Source organism: Xenopus laevis, chromosome 5S (genome assembly GCF_017654675.1).
Source record: "Xenopus laevis strain J_2021 chromosome 5S, Xenopus_laevis_v10.1, whole genome shotgun sequence".
Lineage (NCBI taxonomy): Eukaryota > Metazoa > Chordata > Amphibia > Anura > Pipidae > Xenopus > Xenopus laevis.
Window position 1 is genome coordinate 35,633,933 of NC_054380.1, and position 18,040 is coordinate 35,651,972.

The 18,040-nt window shown below is 37.9% G+C and overlaps 1 protein-coding gene across 1 annotated transcript in view; it reads right to left on the reverse strand.

The window, feature by feature from the left end:
- fndc1.S (fibronectin type III domain containing 1 S homeolog) overlaps positions 1 to 18,040 on the reverse strand; it is a 79,903-nt gene that overhangs the window by 15,820 nt on the left and 46,043 nt on the right. Inside the window, exons 8-10 of the mRNA XM_018264659.2 lie at positions 11,737 to 14,913; positions 2,848 to 2,954; positions 668 to 779 (exon numbers count right to left, since the gene is read on the reverse strand). Of these exons, the coding sequence (XP_018120148.1) occupies positions 668 to 779; positions 2,848 to 2,954; positions 11,737 to 14,913 (3,396 nt within the window). The remainder of the gene's footprint in view (positions 1 to 667; positions 780 to 2,847; positions 2,955 to 11,736; positions 14,914 to 18,040) is intronic.

An 18,040-nucleotide genomic window follows, 5' to 3' on the forward strand; every position in this document is an offset into this window, starting at 1 on the left:
GTATTTGACCTGGATTTGGGGGAGTCCACCTAAATTACTTTTTCACAGAAGACATATATCATATCATCTGTATTAGGAAGGTGAATTTCTGAATACAGATTTCTAGACGAACATTATTTACAAACAAGAAGCTAAATGTACCTAATAACATCTGCACTCAGTAATGTTTTGGAGCAAACAGCAACAAATAAAAAGTTATCGGTACATTTTTGTAATGTTCACAACAGAATACATATTCTACAGTAGATCCATTTATGTGAGGCAGGGTCCCCAACCTGTTTCACTTGTGAGCCACAGTTTCATGTAAAATGACTTAGGGAGCAACACAAGCATTCATGTGGGTGCCAAATAAGGGCTGTGATTGGCTATTTGGTAGCCTTTGTGTAGACTGTTAGCTTAAAAATGCTTCGTTTGGTAGTATATATTGGTTTTATTTAACCAAACCTTGCCATCAAGCCAGAAATTCAAAAATATACACCTGCTTTGGGCACACTGGGAGCAACATCCAAGAGACTAGTGAACAACATGTTACTCACAAGCCACTGGTTTGGGATCACTGTTGTGAGGTTTTGCAGTTTATAAATATGCCAAATTTACACTATACCTTGCAACAACATTCTCTGTGAAGCTCTGTCAGTGTAGGCAAAACAAGAATTCTAGTTCTTACCAACAATGGTTCGACCATCTCCTCCCAACTTTATGCGAAGTGGTTTTCCTTGGGAATCCTGAAGAAATCGACCTTCTGGATTGAGGACTAATCCTCGATTTAGATCAACAACCTAGGATGAAACATTTGCTAAATATCTATTTGTCTAAGCTTAGCTTTTAAAGTAGTTATATTAGGAACAGCCAAATGTGTCATGACTCGGGATTAATTGAAGAAACTGTGTGATCTAAAGTCATCAACTCATTTAATGCATTTAACCTTTTCATTAGCATACCAAAGCACCATTGTTCACAATTGTTTAATTAGATGGGATGCTATGACAATTTTCTGTGGGATAAATGGAATATCTGTGTTTAGTTATTCTCTGTCAAACACACAAAACAAAGTGGCTGCATCTGTACACTAAGGGGCAGATTTACTAAGCTCGAGTGAAGAATTCGACCATCAAATGGGTTGAATTTGATCGAACTGAATGATTACAACGATTTGAAGTAGAAATCGTTCGACTATTCGACCATTCGATAGTCGAAGTACTGTCTCTTTAAAAAATACTTCAACTTCATACTTTGCCACTTTAAACCTACCAAACTGCAATATTAGCCTATGGGGACCTTCCCCAGCACTTTTCTAAGTTTTTGTTGATCGAATAAAAATCATTCGATCGATCGCTTAAAGTCGTTTGAATCGTTTGATCTAACAATTTTTTTAAAAATTTGTTAGTATACATAGAAAAAAAACCCACCAAGACAAACTAAACTTTAAAATCGCAAAGCCTTTTTTAAGAAATAAAAGAAATAACTTAACAAAATTCCTCTTCAGAAAAGGCGAAACAGCGACGATCCATCGTACAGCGCTCAATTTCTCCTCCCTGGCTATCTCCTATAAGGAAGGCAGGGAGAAGAAATCGAGCACCGCACAATGGATTGCCCAATCGCTTACTGAAGAGGAACGCAAGTGGAGTTTCGGTAACGTATTTCTTAATCAAGACTTTGCAATATTAAAGTTTAATAATGTCCGAAATTCAACATAAAGGAAATGGGATACCTAAAAGTAATACATGTAATTTAAAAATTACACAATTATATAATTAAGAAACACATTTTGCAACAAAACATTATTAGTTAGATATAACATTACTCAAAAGCACAGAAAATACATTTTCTTAAATTAATGTGTAATTTAAAGTGGACCTGTCACCTACACATAAAAAGCTGCATAATGAAAGTCCTTTGCTAATGAAACATGGAACACAAATTCTTTTAATCGTGAAAACATCCATACCTGTTATAAAGGTGTTTAAATATCTGAGTTGTCAATCAAATATTATATGCCCCGCCTCTATGCCTGAGGCATAGAGATGGGGGCAGTTAATTGCTTTTACTTTCCATTCAGCAATTCCTACATATCACTGCACTCAAATTTCCCCTTCCCTCCTCAGGCTCAATAATTGTGTAGGGCACTGCACATGGGCAATAGGTCCCCCATTATGTTGCATACACAAAATGTTGGGGTGATACACAATTTGTCTTAATAACAGCGCCCACAAAATGGCTCCTTGCTGTTATTGTGTAATTCCATGACCGAAGGAAATAAACTTTAAATAATAAATACAGTGTAAGTAAAATTTATTTCGCTCAACTAACATGCTGGAAAATAATATGCAATTATTTCTTAGGGTGACAGGTCCCCTTTCAATTTTCATATGACCTCACTTTCTGTTCAGGTCATCTCCTCATAATCTTCTATCATTTAAACTGCACCCTAGTAGCCAGAAATTGAAATTCCAAACTGGTGAGTTGCTAAGCAAAGAGCTAAATAATTCAAAACCAATGAAAATAGAAAATGAAGAACAGTTGTAAATTGCCTCAGAATATAACTGTCTCCATCATACTTAAAGTTAACTTAAAGGTGAACTTAATGAAGAAGCTTCCTGCCTTGTTACTCGTGGACTTGATCATTCATTTCACAATTATTAATACAGTATCTTAAAATGGCTGGACATTTTTAAAATGTAGATTGAGGAAAAGATTACAATGCATCCATGAATTATTCATTCTTCAAATTATTTGATCTATAGTACAGTACCTTGCTGCCTCCCTGTCAAATCCATTAATTTCATAACTTTCTATAATAAATTCCATGAAAACATGGAAAAAAAATTGTAAAGAAGGTTGCCCTACCCACTTTGTTCCTTGAGGGCCATGGATGATTCTTTGTCCATTAGTAGCAGATGGAGCATTCCCATAAGAGTCCACGCTTGCTGATAGTTTCGGTCTTCCATTGTTACCTGTATAATGCATAAACATTGCTGTTGAATGAAGACATGAGCAGTGTGTTTAAATTTTTGCATGTAGTGGCTTGAGTCAGTGGCTTAACTACTGGTATGGGACCTGTTATCGAGAATGCTTGGGACCTGGGGTTTTCCGGATAACGTATCTTTCCGTAATTTGGATCTTAATACCTTAAGTCTACTAGAAAATCATGTAAACATTAAATAAACCCAATAGGCAGGTTTTGCTTTCAATAAGGATTAATTGTATCTTAGTTGGGATCAAGTACAAGGCACTGTTTTATTATTACAGAAATGAAAATGAAATGGAAAAAAAAGGAAATCATTTTTAAAAATTTGGATTATTTGTTTAAAATGGAGTCAAAGGGAGATGGCCTTTCCATAATTTGGAGCTTTTTGGATAATGGGTTTCTGGATAATGGATCCCATACCTGTACAGAGGAAATAGACCCTGCCACTGAGGGTGGGGGCCAGATACGCTTCCCCTGTAAGGGGGCCAACAGGTGCCCCCAATGCATGGAGATCGCTTGTCACCTATGATTTTTTTTTGAGCGTCATAGCATCATGGATGACCCCTGTTTTTACTGTGCTGTGGGTCACCTACAATTTCTGCGTAGGGGGTGGGGCATGGGCAAAAAGACCTTGTAGGGGCCACTAGCCTGTATACCAAAAACAATATACAATACCTTCAAGCAAGTATGTGGATGTATGTGGCTGTATGATCTACGAATGCTGCGGTGGTCACAAACATCATTTGCAGTTTTTACAGAGCATTGTATTATCGCACCAAAGAACATGTGAAACCCTTGCCCTCAGCAAATACGCAACCTTCAACAAGCAGTTATATTATGGCAATCCGAGGTTATTGGATAACCATCTGAGGCACAACAACAGGGGAAATCACGTGGCCCGTTACAGCAAAATTTTCTGGGTCCCCGCCCACCCCAGCCAGGCCCCCAAACCTCACCCGGGCCCCCAAGCCCCACCCCAGATCTCACCCACACCACGGTAAAAAGTCCATACATTCATCAGCAGTGGTCAGGGTCCCCCTACAAGTTTTTGAAAAAACATTGGCGCCAGGGTCCCCCATAAAAGTTTTAAAAACATTTATGGTCAGGGCCACATAGGAAATAAAAAAAAAACATTGGTGATCAGTAGTGATAGGCGAATAAATTCACCAGGCATGAATTTGTGGCGAATTTATACGTTTCGCCGCCGGCAAAATTTGGACAAAATAGGTGCTTATATAAAAATTGTCGTGGGGGTCTAAATTGACGTGCTTCAAAATAATTTTGACACCCATTGACTTCAATGCATTTCGCAAATTTTTTGGGGACAAATTCGCCCATCACTAGTGGCCCCCCTTTACAAGTAAAACAAATACATTGGTGGTCAGGGCCCCCCATAAAAGTAAAATTGGTGGTCAGGGCCCCCTATTAAGAAATATTGGTGGGTAGGACCCCACACGGTAAAAAAAACAAAACAGTTTAATTTTAAAAATAAATACAATAATAGGAACCACAAAGGGTTAACTTTAGGTAGTCCCGCCATGTTGCACTTACTTGATTAGCAGGGGCCCCTGCTGTCAGTGAGCTGCCAACTTTGGAAGGCATGGGGGAGCACAGGTGGCTGCATCTTCTTCCAGTCACAGCATTTTCTTCTCTTATTGCTCACATCATTTTAAGTCCCGATAAAGCTGCATGGCGATTGGATGAACTGGAGGGGAAGTTCAAGCCTCAGCTATCCAATCCCTGAGCAGCTCAACCGGACTTAAACTTTTTGACCAATAAGGGAAGGGAATAGACCGAAGATGCCCCCACCTGAGCTCCTGCACTCCCTTCCGAAGTTGGCAGCTCTCTGAAAGCAGGGAGGCCCTGCTAATCAAGTAAATGCTGCGCAGCTGGGCCCCCCTTACCCTTCGGGCCCCGGTACAACATTCCCCCTGCCCCCCCCCTGATGGCGGCCCTGCACAACAATATTCGCCTAGTGGGATTCCCAGAGCGGCTGAGGGCTCAAGTCCAGAACTGGACACGCAACACATTTGATGTATCAAACCTTTCTGCTTCTTTCACCAACAGAAAATGATTAGATTGATAAACCTTCAGTCTTTCTCCTCCTGCCGGTCCAGATACAATTTCTTCAAGTATCAATATAAAATGTCCAGTGAAATGGCCAGTGCCGCATGGCTAGCGGGGGAGTAAACAACAAAATAGAAAGTGCATATAGTGTATATGTAATAAAATAATAAAATTACCCTTTGTGACCAAATGCGTGTGTCTTAAAAATTTTGGGTTAAGTTACCCTCTAAACCCTTATAGAGGGTGGGGTTGTAATGTGAGGGTTTCAACCAATCATGCAGCCGAATTTCCTATTCACAAGATTACAATTTTTCAGATGCATATTAATAAATTAAACAAAGACTCGAAAGGCAGACGGCACTTCTGAAAATGGGGTTTATTGGAGTTCCTGCTGGAAGAACCTAACGCGTTTCGGGAGTTATCCCTTAGTCATAGACTAACCTTAGTAACCTATGACTAAGGGATAACTCCCGAAACGCGTTAGGTTCTTCCAGCAGGAACTCCAATAAACCCCATTTTCAGAAGTGCCGTCTGCCTTTCGAGTCTTTGTCGTGTTTACAGTGGGGACACTGTCTGACTGAACACCTGACCTGAGGGGAGAGCGGTGAGCATGTGCGGTCCTTTTTCGCTTTTTTATCTATATATTAATAAATTAACTTGCTTCCCACATGGATCGTTAGCAGCAATCTATCAAAGGATTAAAACAAAGGTGCAGCACCCATAAAAAAACCTTTTATTATTTAAAAATCTTAAAAGTGCACTTACACTGGGCTTTAAAACAATCGCTTCCTAGTCCCAACGCAGGGCAGAGACACACGTAGAGATTTGGGGAAATGCCTCATGGGGAAACTTCAGGCGACTTCGAAAAGCCGAAGCGATCCGAGTGCCATCCCGCTGGCAATCTAGTTTCTAGCCGGCGGGAAGGCAGTTCAGGGAGATTAGTTGCCTGAAAAGGAGGCGATTTGTCACTGGGCGACTAATCTCCCCGAATCTCCACGTGTCTCTGCCCTAAACAGTAGGGATGTAGCGCGAACTTCGACCGTTCGCGTCCGCCGAATGTTCGCGAACGTTTGGGAACGTTCGCATTTTGAGTTCGCGTTCGATCGTTCGACCATTCGACCATTCGAATTCCTTCGACCGCTAAAAATCTAACGATTTCCATTCGTTCGAACTATTGTAAGCATTCGATCGAATGAAAATCATTCGATCGAATGGCTTCGATCGTTCGATTCGAATGAAAATCCTTCGATCGAACGATTAAAATCCTTCGATCGTTCGAATCGAACGATTTTAGCGGGTGTTCGAAGTTCGCGAACTGTTCGCGAACGTTCGCATTTTTTGCCGGTGTTCGCGAACGGCGTTCGCGAACACCAAATCGGCAGTTCGCTACATCCCTACTAAACAGTTTTGATGTTCAGTCCATAAGAGATTAGGTAACCGGCATTCCTTTTCCTTATATCTCCGTTCACGCTTAACCCGGATGTGATGTCATTGCCTAACTAGTTTTGCTGTCCAATAGCTTCATCACATACCAAGAGCCCATCACTTACCATTAAGAGCCCCTATTCTAGGTGCCCCTCTGAGAGCTCTAATTGCTCGCTTGCTAAATGCCAAGGACAGAGGCACCTTACAAACTTAAGGGCAACGGCTACATGACAACACTAAAATAGTGCTGTACCCTGATTTCTCCCTGGAAATCCAAAATCAAAGATCTAGATATCCAAAATTGCATACTCTATGTTGTACCCAGCCCTGCTTCAGTCACATTTCTTTACTACACCACAAGAAGCTACAGTTTGGCTGGAAAGCTTCAGACAATGTATGGGAATTTTATGTGTCAGTTGCCCCCATTCTGCTACATGGACTGTTGTTGAACCTCCCAGGAACCTTCTGGCTGTGAACTGTGACACCTGGGCTTCTGGAACACACAAGCCACAAACTGTTTGCAAGTTAGAGTGGTCAGTTGAACAGCACCAACTCTTTGAGCAAACTCTACAATCCTTGCACCAGACCCAAGATGGAAACAACTGTGGTGCACTAATTGTGGCTTTTACCTTGCCCTGCTCCAGGTCCAGTATGAAAATTGCAACACAGTCCTTATTATATATACAGATGCCTCAACATTGACACTCTTATTAGCCCCAAAGCAGCAGGGCCCACCCCCTTCTATCCTGCTACAGGCTCTACAACTGTAGTTTATTATCTTATTGACTGGTCTGACCTCACTCTACATTGCTGGGGGCGTGTAGGCAAGGTCTGCCTGCCCCATAGCTTAATAGCACCACTGTTTATTGTTTGGTTGTTTATTATGGGTCAAATTCTGCTCAAGTTAGGACCGAGCAGTAAGGGTGGGAATGCTTTCCACTTTACTGGTTGTCTGCGAAGGTGGGGTTCTCTAGCTGAAATTAACTGTATAACAGTATAACTGTAGACTAATTATGATGTGTTCACATGTACATACATATATGGTACATTTATGGTGATAATTGTCATGGGCACACCTTGACAATGGCTAAACCACTATCAATCCTTACATGGAACGTTTGTGGTCTTAACCATGTAAAAAGGAAGCTGGTTTTAGATTATGTCAAAAAACAATCATCAGAGGTGATTATGTCACATAAAACACATCTAGTGGGTAGAAAACTGCTGGCTTTGAAAAGGCAGTGGATAGGATGGATCTTACATGTCTCTTTCTCCTCTTATACTTGCCAAATGTAAGCTCCTCAATGGATCCACAGGGCCGGTTCTTATTCATACATTGCTACCTCAATACAAAGGAAATTGTACTAACTAATATTTACATCACCAACCTTTCAACCTTAATGACTAATCTAGGCCTGGTTGAAGGATGGAGACATGTATTCACTACAGATAGGGGCATTTCATGCTTTTCAACCTTCCATTTGGTCTTCTCCAGGATTTATATGGTCTTTGTATCCATAGGCTTTCTTCCAAACATTCAAGCAGCCATGTCAGGGGCATCTCTGACCATGCACTGGACACTAGCACACCTTTCCAGCATCAACTTTAACCCTGGTCACTTAACCATATATGGCTGAACATTATAAACAATGAGAAAGGCCTAGTGTGAATTCTTTGAAATTAACTTGACTGCAGACAACATTGAGATATCATGGGAAGCCTTTAAGCCATACCACCGTGGCATACTGCACTCAGAAATCACAGCTATCAAGTAAGCCTCTCCGCCCAAGAGGAAATGAACCTAGAACAACAAATCCAAGAATTGTCTTTTTAAAGCCAAATAGACCCACAACCACAGCAAGCTAAAGCTAGAAGAGGTCCCCTATGTAAAAAGGCAAACTTTGAACATAGTGAGAGAACAGGCATACCTCACCAAAACCCATGGATTATATCATGCTCAAGGGGCAATTAGTCACACAAACTGACCATATAAAGGCAGTCCTCCACAGCTTCTATAGTACCCTCTACACTTTTCACTTACACAAAAACACACAAGATATGTCTTAATTTCTAGATGAAATTCAACTTCCACACCTCTCCCAAGAGCTTAACTCTACACTGGCACAGGACATCTCAGATTGAAGTTTTTGAGGCCTAAGTAAATATACTAAAGGTTCCACAAGGTACTTGTCCCCCACTAAATTAAACTGTTTACTAAACCTTTAATAACTGGTTATTTACCCCCTCTTTGTACAATGCCACTGCAGAGTTACTGGCCAAACCAGGCAAGGATCCAAGGTACTGCAATGCCTAGACACATGTCATTACTAACCACATACATACAAATCTTTGCCAAGATATTAGCAACAATACTGGGTTGTGTCATAACATTTAATACATGAGGACCAAACAGAATTCATGCCCTGCAAATCCACCGCACTGAATATCAGACGCCTGATGTACATGACAATCCAGAGCAAAGAACAGTAGTAGCCCTGGATAACGCCAAGGCACTCAACACAGTTGAATGACTCTGTCTTTGGCTGGTACTGGAGAGGTTTGGCCTAGATTGTAAATGTATCAATATGGTTGAGTTACTTTAAAAAAATCCCAAATGCTTCCATCTGGGTGAACGGCAACTGGCGAGGGGCATGGCAAGGTTGTCCCCTCTCCCAATTATTATTTGCTCTACCAATGAATACCAACAATTGTTTGTCGATGAAGCACTTTTCAGAGGCAAAAAACTCATAATGCAAAAATGAAAAAGCAGAACCCCCCCCAAAGGTCCAAGCTTGGATAAACTCTATGATTGAAACTTGTCACCTTGAACGTATAGCCTATCTCAAAGGAGAAGGAAAGCTACGGAGGCATTTTATTGCCAATAGATTAGCTGCAATAGTGCAAGCTAGAATGCTATATTTATTCTGTAGAATGTTTTACCATAAGCTCTAGAAACTCTCTGTTTGTCTAGAATAGGAGCTGCAGTATTAATGTGGTGTGACATCACTTCCTGCCTGAGTCTCTCCTTGCTCTGGGCTCAGATTACAGCAGAGAAGGGAGGGGAGGGGGAGAGGAGCAAACTGAGCATGCTCTTGCCCAGGGCAATGAGGTTTAAGCTGAAGGCAGGAAGTCTGATACAGAAGCCCATGTGTACACAATAGAAGGAAAGAAATGCAGTGTTTCTTTTGACAGGGGACTCAGAGCAACATTACTTTGGGGGTTTACTGGTATATTTAGATGGACCTTTCTGATAAGGCTTACTTACCTTTCCTTCTCCTTTAAGAGAGGGAGTCCCAGTAGGTTCCATAATTTATGTGGTCAATGGTTAAATAAATACTCTCCTCCAAATCTTAATAATATAATATTTTTTTTTATAAAAGCTCTTTACCTCATTGTCTTTTGTTGTACATCCTATAATGCGCTGGTATAAACATTCTTAATTTTACTTTAAATTATGCATTGTGCAATGTTGTTGTGACTTGTACTAACATACCCCCCCTATAACTGTACTACAGTGCCTTTTATAACCAATGTTTTATACACCACATGTAAATGCTTGCAATATCTGTTAAACCTGAATTTTAAAAAAAATCCTGTATACATTTCTGTATATTTTTTATGCAGATAAACTGTACATTTTATGAATAGACATAGCTGTTTCACTAGGCAGTATTTTGTCATGGATCTTTCATTTTTTTCAATAGCGCTATCAACACTAGCGATGCAGCCCCTCCTGGACCCACTCCGAAAAGTTGAAATCATGAAGGGGGGCGGCATTGGGGCTGCTGCCTCAGGCGACAACAGCCCCTGAAGCGCTGCTGGCTTTACATTTAAAAGCCAAAATTTGGACACTTCATAAAAATAATAGGGTAATCTTCTCTACCCTCCTATATATTTGATTACATTACACTTGTTGAAACCCCAGAATACATCCTTTTGAATGAAAGGGCCTTCTTCTTGAAATGCAGCTCCAGCAGGCAAGAGATTCTGTCCTATCCTTTTCTATTTCAGTTTTTATTACTTGGTGCACTTTATATCTGGGTAGTTACTAAGGGGCAGCTTTATCAAGGGTTGAAGTGAAAATTCGAAATTATAGAATTCAAATTTTTATGTTTTTTTAGTTTAATTCAACGAGGGAATAGTTAAAATTCTAATCGAGTTTTTAAAAAACTCAAATTCGATTTTTGAAATTTATCATGCACTGGCCCTTTAAGAATTCAAATTTAACTATTCGCCACCTTAAACCTGCCGAATTGCTGTATTAGCCTATTGGGGACGTCCTGGGATCAATTTTGAGTTGTTTGCAGCCTTTCTGAAAATCAAGGGTATTTTTGGAAAATCCGATTTGAATTTGCAAGTCAATCTCATTCACCCAAATTTGAAAAATTTTATATATATATTTTTTTTTTTGATTGGTGGATTTTTTTTTTCATTTTGAGTTCATGAATTTCGACCCTTGATAAATCTGCCCCTAAATGTTTCACTGTTTAACTATAACACATGAGAAAACTTGTGCAAGGAATTAAGAAGCTAGTTCAACAAATGAGCAATGATACTCAAGTATCACTTAGAATGTCAAGTGATCTTGATCGCACAAATCAAACAAACTAAACTAAATTATCATCAAAGCCAAATTTAATCTGTACTACAAGTAATATTGTGTTAAACTGGATATAAAACATTGGCTACCTTTAAATTGCAGGTTGCAGGTTGCAGGAAGTTTGGCTACCTAGTAAAATATCTGTAACTATTTGTACATAGAAGCCATAATAATGAAAAGTAAATAGTAATTTACATGCTCAGTCTGCTTGTGGTACATAGCTGTAGAATGTTCACTTATAACAAGGGTTGGATTTTAGAAATTTTAGAGCTTTTTGAAACCACAACTAATCTCACAAACTCTAAAACCATGACTGCCAATGCAATTATTAAAAGTTCCAAATAAAAAAAGTACAAACTAAAAGGTTTACCGAAAACCCTGAGTTTTTTGGACCATTCGTAGTGGAAAAAAAATTGAAAACTAAAATTCTGATTCTGGTTTAAAAATAGTCTAATATGATAAGCACACTTCCCTTTGACTTCTATAGCACCTCAACAACTTTTGGCATTAAAGGCTTTTGTGTTTTTCCACTTAATAAATCTTGAATTTTTAAAAAATAGGAAAACCACAAAATTTTAAAGATTTGTGGAAAAAAACAAAATTTGTATGTTAGTAAATTGGCCTCCTAAAACATTGATGCAATGGAGTACAAAAAAAGTTGTTCTCTAAGCATTACCTTGCCTATAAAGTGGTCTTCCAAATTGTCTTCGTAATGGAGAACGTAGCCTTGAATTTATAATCCTTTGGCGTAATGATAAAGAAGTGGTAGGAGAAGCAGTGCTCCCAGGGGTAGTTGTTCGTGGAGGTGTAGCTGTTGATAATAATGGTCTCCCAAAGCTTTGTCTTCTAGCAAATGATGGAATTAGCCGATATGGAGAGGTTCTGTTTGAAATTTGTGAGTGACTTGTGGTAGGCAAAACTGTTACTGTACTGCTTGTTTTTCTTTGCACAACAGAATATTTAGAATTAGAAGAAGCTGCTGATGATTTTTGAGGAACGTCTTTCAGTGTTAAAGGGGTACTTAAGCCTTCTTCATCTTCTAGATTTGTAGACTGAACTTGGGAAAAAGAGGAATCCGTAAAGTCATTCTTTTCATAATCATTCCTTTTAACGTTTCCATTTGTAAGTACTACAGAAGAAGACAATGCAGGTGAATGTGAATTTAAAGATGAAGTAGGGCTTTCCTCTTTTGCTGTTGGCTGAGTTTTTATTGATGTTTTGCGAAAATCATTATCATTCCTTTCAGCAGAAAGTTGAACTTTTGATAGAGAAGGTGAAATATGCTTTGCGTCATCCTTTCCTATTGAAGGTGCAATGTTGGGTTTATTGGTCCTTCTCACACCTTCCACTGAAACTCTTATAGGTACTTTGTATCCTACTCTTTGCTTTGAACCAGGCAATGCCTTGGATAAAGGAGAAGAGGCAACCGTTTTTGCCATGTTTTGAGTATTTTTATTTGGTTCAACGTCTGAAATTTTATATGGCTTGGAAAATGAACCAACACCAGAATGTGACTTAGTAACGTTCTGGTGGGATGTACCCAGGGATGTTTTTCTAATGTCAACATTTCTGTTGGATGGTAAGTAAGAATATGATTCTACAGAAGGCATAATGTCCTTGCCATTAACTTGATATATTTCTTCTTTATTCTTAGATTCAAAGTTATTTAATGTATTATTTGGAAAAAGCAAGGCAGAACCTTTCATAGAAGGAATACTTGATGCTGAAGGAGATATGGAATCAGTTGTACTTGTAGAAATGTCAGGTATTTTCTCTGTTTCTTCTAGGCTGGAAGTGCCAGAAGAAATGCTACTCTTCTTGTTTGATGCAATTGACTGGCGATCATAGGAAAAGGAATTTTCTTTAGGAAATTTCTGGCGTAGGATTGAACTAGTAGAAATCTTTTTGTTGTCCCTGAGAGGGACTTTAGATACAATTACTTTTTTATATTTGGGCTGTACAATATTGGTTTTTGATGGTGAATTATTTGTTTGCTTAGTGCCAATCAGAGATGGTGAATTGGACATTTCATCAACTTCACTATAGGTCTGGGGAGTGGAAGATACCCTTGAATTAAGTTCAAGTTCATTAAGAGGCTGGTGACCTTTAGTATCTATTGATTTACTATGGATATATTCTTCTAAATATTTTGAGGTTAATGTTGTTCGAACAGTTTCTGTAGTTGACATGGTTGTGGTTGGCACAGTAGTACTTGCAACATCCTGAACCTTTTTGTTGTTTCTGTAATTAATTCTAGTGCCAACATTTGACTTTACTTGGGAGCTCCTTCTTCTGTAGTATTCTAATATTGATAAGGCAGATTTTCCAATGACGGATGGCACTGAATCTGTATGGGGTTTTTCTGCAGTGTATTTGTTAAAGTCTCTTACATTTGGTTTGTAGGATTTACTTGTAGTTTGAGGTTTAGTTGTAGAAGAGGTGGTGGTAGTAGCAATAGTGGTGGTAGAAATAGTAGTAGGAATAGGAGTACTTATAAAAATGTGTTTTTCAATATCATGTACTGTTGTCTTTAACCTTTTGTGCTCAGAGACAAAGACTTCCTTTTCTTTCCCTGTCTGTTCTGTATTTGCATGATCAGAATCTTTATCAGTTGATTTAGTATCAGAACTCAACTTTGAACTGGTATGTATGTCTGAAGATTTCTGGACGGGTATTTTCGAGGATCCATGTTCTTTAAAATCTGAATATTTGTTTTCTGTATCCTTTGTTTCAACATTAATATCAACATCAGGATTTTTAGAACGATGTGTAATATAAGGAGCTGATTCTTTAGTTTTGTTTACATGGACAGATGGCTGTGTTTGGGGTTTTAAATGAGGAACTGGTTTTTGAGAAGAAATGATTTTAGTGCGAGGCTTTAATTGAACGATTGATTGGGTATAGCTAATATCTGTCCTTTCTGAATTTTTATTGAAATCATTTTTTGTTTTTTCTTCACTTTCACTAATTTCTTTCTCTGTTTGATGCACACTTGTTAATGGCAATTTAGAAGAATGAATAGGTTGGTTACGTGTCCTAACTGAGTTGGAGAAAGATTTGCCATTTCCTTGAATAATTGGGAACCTGCTCAAGGGCCTTCTTTGGTTTGTATAGGTTAATTCTTTTTTAGGGGTACTAGTAGAGGTGGATTCTGAAATGTATTTATTTATCTCTAAACCAGGTTCACTTTCATCTTTGTTCCCATGGCTACTTGTTTCAGTCCTTTTAGAACTAGAATGTAATGGAGAAATTTTGGCCACTACATTCTTTGAATCATTATAATCTGGAAGCTGGTGGTCTTCTTCTTCCTTGCTTTCACTAGGAAAATTTTCGATTACCTTAGATGTAGGATTTCTTTCAGAAAGGGAATAATTATCTGATTCATCGAGTTCTGGGTCATTGGTTTCATTATCTTCATCTACAGAAAGTGTGGGAGAAACAAGTTTATGATCTTGCTCTTTTTGCTCTACTTCTATAGGATTTTTTCTTAGAGGTCTCCTTCCATTGTTTAAGCCAGAGTTAATAGGTTTTCTTATTACAATGGGGCGAACTCTCCTCCTTGGAGGAATGGGTGCAAATTTTGGCTTTGGTGTTGCAGGGTTAGTATCCTCAGTGATTTCAGTTGATTGAGGACTGGATTCTTTATCAACAGTTTTCTTGCTGGTTTCTAGAGGGTTTTTGCTAACAATTGTATGAGATGATTTAGCATTAGAATCTGTATCAGTTTTAAAATTAGACTTTAAGTTAACTGTCTCTTCAGATGTTGATAACGAATCTTCATCTTGTTTTTCTTCAGGTTTTTCAACATCCTTTCTTTGAGATGGAGGATATAGAGGTTTGGATGCAGTGCTTGCTAGAAAAAAAGGATGACAGACAATTACTAAACAACTCAATACACACTATTATCTGGTTCTTAGTTATTCTTGCACTTAATAAAGTCCATGATATACCTAAATATTATATATATATATATATATATATATATATAATATTTATATATATATATATATATATATATATTATTGTGAGATTATCACCTATATATATATATATATATATATTGTGGTGGAGTGACCAAGGAAATGGTTAAAAACTTGTGTTTTTCATTTGATTTCTCCCCAGTAAAAGATGTAGGCACTAGGAAGGGTGTTAATAAACAGAGAAGAGTTTCTCTGTTTAAAGACTTTGGTTACCAGGTTATGAAAGCTGGAATATCTATAAAGTTGGGTTATATTCTCATAATTAAGGTTTCACTTGATAGGACACACCCCCATATTAACAACACGTGAATGACCCAAGGGACATTTCATCACGCTAATTATCTGTTCTTACCACATTTTGTCCTGAGTAGATTGCATAGTGACTTACAGGTCCTTATAAATAGACCCAGCATATATAGAACACTGCCCCCTGTTACATAATTTATCTGAGGATATCTCCGTGACCCATTAATTAATGTTTTCCCTATAGAGCAAAATTTGACTGGATGTGATATAACAGTGACACACAATAGCTTAACTAATGGTATCTTGGTATACATGAGCTCTCACATAATGGAGAAACAAAGAACTTTTGAAATAAGACTAAAATTAACTATGTGTGTAACAGTCCCTTGTAGTCAGGTAGATTGATACATCGTGCTAACTATACTCTAAATTTAGGACATAATTGTAACATTATTATTTAATCTGTTGTAAGTTTTAGTAACTGAGTAGATAACATCTCTGGTTACAATATGTCGTGTTTTTAACTGTAAGGGGCAGATTTATCAAGGGTCGAAGTGAATTTGAGGGAATTTTCGAAGTAAAAAAATTCGAAGTAATTTTTTGGATACTTCGACCATCGAATAGGATACTACGACTTTGAATTTACTTTGACTTTGATTCGAAGTAAAAATCGTTCGAATATTCAACCATTCGATAATCGAAGTACTGTCTCTTTAAAAAAAACTTCGACTTCAATACTTCGCCAAATTAAACCTGCCTAAGTGCTATGTTAGCCTATGGGGACCTTCAACAACATTTTTCTAAGTCCTTACACATCAAATAAAAATCCTTCGATCGTACGATAAAATCGTTTGAATCTTTTAGATCGAACGATTTTTATTCGACCGCAGGATTGCCAAATTTGCTGAACAAACTTTGAATTTGATATTCGAATTTGAAGTTTATTAATTCAATGGTCGAATTTGGAAGTTTTTTGTACTTCGAAATTCAACCCTTGATAAATCTGCCCCTTAGTGTATTGAACTAGGGGATATATTGTCTAGTTTTTTATTTCTATTTCTATTTTTTATTTTTAAGTGTGGATTCTGAATGATGTGAGTATTTAAAGTGATAGTGCTTTTAATGATTGCATTACTGATCATGTGACATGTACCTGCTGTTTTTTCCCGCCATTGTGAATATTTAAGGTGGTTTGATGTTCAGTTTGTTACTTTGTGCTTGTCACGAGATGACAGCACTCCGAAACAACAAAAGAATCAGTTGAGATTTATTTAGTACAACGTTTTGGTTCCATACTAGAACCTTCCCCTGACAAAGGTTCTGGTACGGAACCGAAACGTTGGACTAAATAAATCTCAACTGATTATTCTTTTGTTGTTTTGGCTGTAAAATTCCTCAGAGTGCTGTCATCTCATGCTTTATTTATTACTTTATATGGACTGGCACCCAGGTAACACTGAACTTTTGGTTGTGCATTCCTTTATATATATTCACTTTTGGTATCCATTTTATGCTATTAGTAATGTTTCATATAAAGAATATTAAAATAGGACCAAACATTACTAATGGTTGGCCCAAAGGATGGTGTTGGACAGCCAAATTGTAAAGTTATAAGTTCATTATTTCCAATGGAAATTTTGAACTACAGCGTGGAATATGCTACGTTTTCATATATGCATTTAACCATTATGGAACAGAAGTTACACATATTTTCTTCCACTAAAAAAACTAAAACAAATTAGTGAAAAACTGGCTGTACTTCAGTAAACTAAAGCATTTTATGGATTGCCTGAAAGTTCCATCGATGATTGTTAAAATATGTTTTGGAAGATTGGGGTCTGCATGCGGGATCACTAGACCTAACTGTATGAATACATTAACTGACTGCATGATAAGTAAAAGTTACATACTTAGTTACATAATAGTTTGGAGATAAAATAAAAACCCTTTTAATGTAGCTCCCTGAACTGCTGACAATTGGTAAAAAGTCTAGGGAGCCCATTTACTTAGCTTGAGTGAAGGAATAGAAGAAAAAAAACGTTGAATTTCGAATTTTTTTTTGGCTACTTCGACCATCGACTACGATTTTGACTTCGAATTGAACGTTTCGAACTAAAAATCATTCACTCATTCGATAGTCGAAGTACTGTCTCTTTAAAAAAAACTTTGACCCCCTAGTTCGCCACCTAAAAGCTACCGAAGTCAATGTTAGCCTATGGGGAAGGTCCCCATAGGCTTTGCAATCTTTTTTTGGTCGAAGAAAAATCACTCGATGGATGGATTAAAATCCTTCGAATCCAACGATTCGAAGGATTTAATCGTTCGATCAAATGATTTTTCGTTCGATCAAACTATTTGCGGTAAATCCTTCAACTTTGATATTCGAAGTCGAAGGATTTACATTCGACAGTCGAATATCGAGGGTTAATTAACCCTTGATATTCGACCCTAGGTAAATCTGCCCCAAAGTGTTGCCAATTAAAAAAGATCCCAGTATTCTGTATATTGTATTCAAATGGCACCAGAGATCAAGGAAAGATGCAGAAAGATTAACAGACTATACTGTATATGAAGCAGATTACAAATAACTTTGGTTGCAGCAGTGAATGTTTTAAAGGGGTTGTTTGCCCTTAAATTAACTTTTAGTAGGTCCAAGACAATTTGCAATTGCTCTTCATTGCTTATTTTTTTCCATTTTTTTAGCTTTCTGTTCAGCAGCAATATGGTTCGCCACTTTTTCTTATGAGAAATTAA